The sequence below is a fragment of the Uloborus diversus genome, chromosome 9, assembly GCF_026930045.1.
Source record: "Uloborus diversus isolate 005 chromosome 9, Udiv.v.3.1, whole genome shotgun sequence".
Taxonomy (NCBI): domain Eukaryota; kingdom Metazoa; phylum Arthropoda; class Arachnida; order Araneae; family Uloboridae; genus Uloborus; species Uloborus diversus.
The window spans coordinates 56,895,274-56,903,601 of record NC_072739.1 but is presented as its reverse complement, the minus strand read 5'-3'; the positions used below and the strand labels follow the sequence as shown (position 1 = coordinate 56,903,601).

General features: G+C 33.1%; 1 protein-coding gene across 1 annotated transcript in view; it reads left to right on the top strand.

Annotated features, from left to right (window-relative positions):
* Positions 1–8,328, top strand: part of LOC129229597 (pyruvate dehydrogenase phosphatase regulatory subunit, mitochondrial-like) — a 164,940-nt gene that overhangs the window by 135,483 nt on the left and 21,129 nt on the right. The window contains exon 12 of the mRNA XM_054863934.1: positions 4,703–4,851. Coding sequence (XP_054719909.1) covers positions 4,703–4,851 — 149 coding nt within the window. The remainder of the gene's footprint in view (positions 1–4,702; positions 4,852–8,328) is intronic.

The following is an 8,328-nucleotide window of genomic DNA, read 5'->3' as shown; positions in this document are numbered from 1 at the left end:
CGTGCTGGCATCAGTATTTCTCAATGTTTCTAATGTGCGTGTGATGTCGATTTGCTCGGCTAAACGTGTTTCAAACATGAATTCAACTTTGCAGAAAAGAATTACGAGAAAGTCCTTTTGAGTGCCCTATATTTGGCCACCCGAGAGATTTGCCAACAAATAAGCTCCCTACTTATGAAAATGTACTTCAAAGTTGCTTTCAAGAGAGATTTGAGTTAGCTAGAAAAGTCAATAACACGAAAGTGAGTTTTTCCATTGTTAAGGATATAGTGGCGCAAAAAGTTAAAATGTATCTTTCATAAGGCCTCGATTCCTACAGTTTCCCTGAAAAGAGTTACTCAACTCATTGATATCTTCTACAAAAAATATCTCAATTTCATGAAATCTTACAACTGAAACAAGGATAAACCAAAGTTTAAAGTAAGGATTGATAAATTTAAAAGTGAAGCAAAGAAACTCTTTGACGTCTCTGCCTGTAAGTGCGTAATGAATGTTATTTGCACTTGTAAAAAGACCTCAGACATTTGTGAATGTCCAATTTACATGAAATGTATGTGTGAAAAATCTAAAAAGATACCGATCCCTGAACAAAGATTTCTCTATCTCCAGAGGAAACATGGCATGGGAAAAATTGGAACTTTGGACCAAAAGGAAACAAAAAGGTTGAAAAAAAGTTTTCAAAGAAAACCCTATGCCTTAATGCGAAAAGTTTCTGAGTGCGTTTCAGTCATGAAAGATGAATCTGATCTTTCAAATGAAGAACAACCAAGTTGTTAAGTCAAGAGAGAAACTGATAATGATTACAAGTCAACCGACCCAGAGAAGAGAACACGGTGGCAGATGAGGATTTAGCTGAAAACTACGAAATAAGTAGCGATCGTTACGGCGTATCTGATCGTGCAACTGCTGCCATAGCATCCAGTGTGCTTCAAGACGTTGGCTTAGTGACTGAAACAGATACTTCCGAAGTTGTTGATAGACAAAAAATTCGGAGAGAAAAGAGCCAAAATAGAAAAGATCTGCAAAGTGGCATTAAACAAGATTCTGCTCGGGGTATTTATTTTGACGGAAGAAAAGATGACACTTTATATATAGATAACATTGAATCAAAGCAATTTCGTCGAACAGTGAAAGAAGAGCATTATTCTATTATCAAAGAACCTGATTCCGTTTATATTGGCCACGTGTCTCCAAACTCTGGATCAGCCAAAGACATAGTGAATAGCATTGTTTCATATCTAAATGAACAAAGAATTTCACCATCGTAGGTTGCGATGGTGCAAAAATCAATACTGGGTGGAAAAGTGGCGCGATTCGTCGATTTGAAATTTATATTGGACGACCATTGCAATGGGCTATTTGTTTATTACATTTCATTCAGTTGCCTTTTCGCCATCTTTTTCGGCATTTGGATGGTGGAACAACTGGCCCAAGTTCTTTTTCTGGACATATAGAAGAACAACTCAGAGGTTGCAAAAAACTGCCGGTAATAAATTTTCAAGCAATAGACTGTACAATTCCAAATGTAAACAGAAAGTGCTTGAGCAAGGATCAAAGACATCTTTTAGATATATCTCAGGCAATAAAGGGTGGCAATTGCACAAATGGTTTGTTAAATCATGACCCCGGCCCACTCTCACATTCAGATGGCTCACTTGTGCAAATAGAGTCCTTAGAATGTACGTAAATGTATCGATCCCATCAGGTGAGTTAAAAGACATAATGACTTTTATTTTGAGATGTTACATGGCGGTCTGGTTTGAAATAAAGAACCACAAAAATTTCACAGACGGTACCATTCATGTTTACAGAACACTTCAAACCTGTCGATATTTACCTGACAATCTAAAACAAGTTGTTTACCCTGTCATTGAAAGAAACTCTTTCTTTGTGCATCCCGAAAACATTAATGGCAATGGTGTTTGATGCAAGGAGGCACATAAGAGAACTAGCGTTAAAAAAAGTCTTAAAAGCCAGAGAGTCTATTTCTAAAGGCAAAAGCATTAGAAACTTTGTCATTCCCTCTCTAAATTTCGAAGCAGAAGATTACACAGAGATTATTAATTGGAACACGACAAAGCTATCTTCTCCATTTTTTCTTCACAAAGTTCCTAACAAAGACATTGAAAATTTTATTGTAACAGGCACTATACCCGACTGGGATATAAAACTATTCCCCTGCCATACGCAAGCTGTCGAAAGATGTGTGAAGCTAGTACGGAGGCTTCACTCAAAGTGTGTGGCTTTAAATCAAGAGATAGCTACATAAGAGCAACATTGAAATCCAGATCAATTATGCCTGAATTTTCCAAAAAATCTTAAAAATTAGCTTCAACAAGTAACACTTAAAACAATAAGACTCGTATACTGGATTGTAAATTTGATAAATATTTTATAACTTTCTATTATTTGAAAATGTTTCATTGTTGTAAAGAATGGCAGTTTTGCATGTTTAGAAGATACCTTACAAGTCAAGAAATAAATTAATAATTATGTGTAATATAGGGTTTTTTAAAAAGGCTTTTCCCTGTAACACCGGGGGAAAAAAAAAACAAGAACAATTTTATTTTTAATCACTAAGAAAAGATGAAATTCTCCCTTTTTTTACTTTTCATGCTTGTTCCTGGATCAGAAGGTATTATTCGATTTCAATATGTTTTTTTTAAATTTCTGAAGGCTTCACCAATCATAACTTTTCTGTCTTAGAGTATTAAAAAGAAACATTGGAGCAAAATTTTAGAAAAATCGCCATGAACACATGAAATTTTCCATTTTTTTCAAATTTTTACGCTCGTTGCAGGATCGGAAGATATTATCCGATTTTAAAAATTTTTGTTTTGTTTTGTAAGTTTTCACCAATCTCAACTTTTCTGCATTGTTACAACTCAAAAATAAAAACATTGTTTTTTTCCTTCCACCCTATTGTAGATCCTTCGCTTGGCAACAGCATTCACGTCTGTGAAGGTGGCTGTTAGAGGTTGATCTTGGTCACGTGCTTCTTTTGCAAAGGGCATTTGCACTCATTTCCCTCGATTCCGACATGAGCGAGGCTCCACTGGAGAACACAAGTTATCTTGAGTGAGTGGAGAAGAAAATTAATTTCTTGCCTCAGTCTTGTCACACCGTTGTCCGTGGGTTTGAGTGTTGATTTTGAGCTCGAAAAAAGCGTAATTTCTTCTGTTTTCACATGTATGCAAAAATAGACTTCCATAATTTTTGCACTTTGTCATAAATATATCTTAATCTTTTATATATGTTTTTAATTTACCTTGCTATTTCTTTATCTCTTACATATAAGAGTGTGACTTACTCCAAACAGTTTTTTTTACATGTGTTGGCAGCTCTTTCATTTATTTATTGACCCTAGGTTATCGAATTTTTTATCAGCATTTTTGAACATAATACAATATATTTAATCTATATTTCTCTTTTTCTTTTCTTACTTTAATCTCTCACTTTTAGTCATTAGACAATTTTGGTTTACATATTTTTGACAAAAAAAATTGTACTGTACTTCACCTGTTTTATAGCATTTATGTCTTAATATGTTTAAGCTTTGTAAGTCTGTAGGGAAATGACTTGCCACCTGCAATGAATTTTGCTGTTGAATCTAGATAAAATAAGGGGAAATTTGCTTTACAAATGGGCTAATGTTTGAAATTCCCTAAATAATGATAACATTTATCAGGGGTTCTCCAATCATGGCCCTGCAGGCCAAATCTAGCCAGCGAATGGATTTTATCTGGTTCATTGAATGTGCACGAACTGATTTTTTATTTATTTATTTATTGTGGTAATATGTAAGCATTTTTGAAGAAATCCAATCCCAGAAAATCTCAACTACCCCTGAGAGCTGAACTAAAAAAAAAGAGATTGTGGGTGTAGGGGGAGGCTAGAGCTTACAAAACCATCTGAACTGCAGTATTGTTGGTTCACCTTATCTATACAAATTTTGGGATAGTGTGACCCTTTAGTTAAAAAGGTTGGAGATCTCTGACATTTATTTACAATACATTTTTTTAACCACACGTTTGATGGGATATCAATTTTTTTCCCGTTTAGCATAAAATTAGAAGAACCACCAAAGCCTCAGGGATATAATTTACGTTTGATATTGCAAACTCCTGGGGACTGGGAAAAGTTCCTAAAATCAAAACACATCAAAACATATGTATGGTATACATATTTCAATGCAGAGTTCTATGAACCAACGTAGAATTGATTTTTTAATACTGATGGATATTTTATTCTTCCTGCAGACATCTAGAAATTCAGATCATAAAATCAAGGTCCTTACCACTTTTAAATTAATTTGTTTATGAAAATAGAAGCACAGATTGAAGAAGATGAAATTACAATTTAAATGGAAGGGATTATCATTTCCCTGGTGCTGGAATTATTATGAGAGCTACTTTGACATTTTATCAAACTCATAAAAAAGATTTTTGGAAATCCCAGTTGGTAAAAATCAATGAAAAATTACATTGTTTCTATGGAACATTTTTGTGGTTAGCGAATAGCTCTTAAGATTGAGCGTCAACTGTACTTTTTCATTTTCAGTAATTTTTTATGGTGCTCTTTGGCTAATCATGTAAAAATAATTAAATTTGAAAAGAATGTTTGAACTAAATATCTGTAGAAGTAACACATATTTTCTTTTTTAGATACTGTTTTACTTATACAAGAATGATTTCTCTTTCAGACAAAGAAGGAATAGAAAATGAGGTTGAAGTTGAAAAACCCACATTTTTTAAGCCCTCGTGGTTTGATTATTTGGAATCAGAATATATGGCTTGTCGCCGAAAAGTTGCTTTACTAGATTATTCATCATTTACAAAACTGGAAGTTTGGGTAAATTTATTTTTATTGCTTATTCTTTAAAAGATAGTAAACTTAAAACTGCATGATATGCTTTTTTTTTATATATATATATAAATAAAACCTAGAATTTTGAGTGTGCATTATGCACCAGAAGGGAAAATGCTACTTTTAAAAATGAGAAATGTATCAACTTAAAAAATTGTTTTCTCCATGTACCTAAATACTGTTTATTCAAAAGAAAGCTCATAATTTATGATCTTGACAACTTTCATAATCCGGTAACTTGAAAATTTTGTCATATTCCTCTTAATGTGTTCAAGTGCATCATCGAACTTTGCTTTATCAATCACTTACTCTGATACATTAATAGACTATCAAAATTTGTGCCCATCTAAATTTTCAGATATTTTACTGTTTGAAACACCTTTTTGATTACGTCAAGTCTTACTTAAGGATGCATTGTTTTAACTGCCAGTTACACACTGGAATATACAGTCGGGTAGACCGTTCAGCACTTGAATAGTTCATAAATGGTTTTTGAAAATAAGGCTTTAAATGTTTTTCTTACGTGAATTGGCCACAGTGACTTTTTTCTGTATGATTCCAAAGAGAAAACTACTCGAAAACTTTGTATTTATTCATTGGTAAGATGTGTTAATTCAGTGGGTTACTGTTTTTTCTTTTTTCACTTTGCCCAAAAAAGGCAATAAGAACCATAAAAGTTCTTACTACCATAATGTAAAGCTTGCGGTTAACGAATCTGGACAAAATTCTGGATTTAGGTTGATTCGCACCAAATATGAGCTCGGGTAAAGCGATTTGGCTGCATACGCCATAGTTCAGCTACAACAGGTGTTGAAAGTTGCTAATTTGGCTGCAGAAATGCAGTAGTGTTTCCTTTGGAATTAACCTCTTCCTACCCGTTTCTTGCAGTATGTGCCAATCAAATGCATTGCAGTATGTGCCAATCAAATGCGGTACATTATTGAAGAAGTTCCTCCTCGCTAACACATTCTTTTGATGAAAGACACGAAATGTGTTGAGAGCTAATATTGTGGCGAAGCTTTAAATTCCAATGAAAACGGGTTTGCATTTTTGGAGCCAAACAAGCAACTTTGGACCACTGTTGTAGCCAAACTAGAGCCTACGCACTTTATCCGCACTTTATCTCTAATCACTTTATCCGGGCTCAGGGGTGCCCACGGGGTGGGGGGGAGGGGATTATGGTGCACCATCAAAATCTTTGAGGGGGATTTTTAAATTTTTTTTTTCAAATTAAATGTATTTAGTGCTTTGTTTTTTATTTAAAAATTTTTATTAAATTTTTTTTTGAAATGAAACTGTTTATTCACTAGTCAGATTATCTTTCTTAGAGAATATCCAGTTTTTTGCAACAATAAAGGCACTTGTAATTTTATTTAGATTTCGAATAGAAATTCTTAAACCAATCAGTACACTTTATTTAGTTGATTCTGAAAACGTAAAATTACATGGTATTATGGATATTGTGCAAAAAAAATGTTCATTATCATAGCTAATAGATTATAGAATTGGAAGTTTTTAAACTCTTGTGATCAAATGGAACAAGGGCGTCACCTTTTTTAGTTATTTTGAAACTCGTTAGTGTGTTGCTCATTCAAAAAGTGAAAATTCTTCAATTTACTTGGAAAACGCTTAGCTTTTGTTAAAACTATAAAACAAAACTCATAAAAGATTTTAGCTTGCAATTATTCTTCTACCACTCATTTTTGTGTAGCTAGAAGTTTATTTCCAAAATAGAAAGCAGCCTTTTTTTTTTTGGAATTGTTAAAACGTACTCTTAAAATGAAATTCAATCATGTATTCAAAGAAGTATTTAAATATTTATTACAAGCTGCATTACCCGGCTTTGCACGGTCTACCTCGAAAATAAAAGTTATGTCAAGTGACGCACGTTCAACAGTCAAGCATCAATTAGAGAAAAAAAATGCTCTAATATTTCTGTCAAAATAATCATCTTAAAGAAAGAAAAGGGCAAATCAAAAATTCCGAAATAAATTTTACACAAACCTCCATAAATACTTGATTACTGTCAGCCCCCGCTTAATCGGGTAAAGGATAAACGAATACCCCGCTTATACGAATAAGACCGAATGTTTCCCCATTTAGGTAATGTTAAAAATCCCCGCTTAATTGAACAATTTAACTGGATAATCGAATAATATTTATCAGCTTTCGCAATATTTTGCCAAGAAGTTTTTTTTTATAAATTAAAAATTAAGTATGAACGTATTGACGTAAAAAAATTATATTTTTCGCACACAACGGATGAGGTTGTAAGTTACATTTTTATAATTTTCCTTTCCCACTTATAATATATGTGGAATTATTATATTATTTTGTCGTTCACTTAGCTTGTTTCAATGTACTTTTACCAATAACATTGATTACTTCCATTATATAGTTATTGATTCATTATTATTACGTTTTAAGACAAGTGTTATCAATTTGGTAAGGTAAAGAATATTTCACCACTTAATCAAATAATATTTCTTGGAACCGACGATATTCAATTAAGTGGGGCTGTCAGTATCTTCTGCTGGCAGGACAGTAGCCCTTTGTTATATCTCTCTTGTCGGGAGACAATAAAAAAGCACGATATATCTGAAAGCACCATGTAACCAAGGTCATTAAAAACAGCGATCCCTTTAACCGTCAAGTAACTGATATGTGCATCTAAAATTAATCTAGACTATTCCTATATTGAGCTGAATTTCTGAGCAAAAGTAGTAATACCGAATATTTAGAGAATAAAATAAAAACATCTATTTTTTTTTCTGGTGAAAAGAATTTAAACTGATATTTCTTGCAATGTAGCGAGCTCAAAATGAAATGCGCTCTTGTTTCATTATTGGCTGAAAAGGGAAGAAACGAATATTCCCAGGAAATACAATGATTTTACAACTTGAGTGATCTCACTTTAAGCTAAGTTTTATTTTATTTATTTTTTCGTGAGACAGACGAAAAGCGCGATATATCCGAATGCTCAATATAATAAGGCGCGATATAGCAAGGGGTTACTGTACATAAAAAAAAAAACAAATCGTCAAATAATAATCAAAAGGGGAAATTTTATTTAGGCACAGTCAAGAAGAAGAAAAGAGTGGAAACCTTCTGAATGGTTTTATTCACTCTAGTTTAAAATGAGATAGCACGAACAATAATTTTCTGATGTGAAAATGCTGTTCTATTTGGCTTAAAAATGCTTATAACTTCTTCTGGTCATTTTACGGCCTTTTTTTAATGGCGAAGGAAAAAAATTAATTTCAGGGGTAATTTTCTCGTGCTTTTGAATGGGACTTGAATCAAGAAAATTAGATAATCATTTTGTATATAAAGAGCCATTTAATGCCATTTTAACTAAATTTCGAACGGTTTGGTTCTTTTCTGGCGTTTGAAAACACCCCTGCATTCCTTTTCGGGTGCCCAAGTAACTCCGTGCCAAATTTGGTCCAGATCCAATGAAAA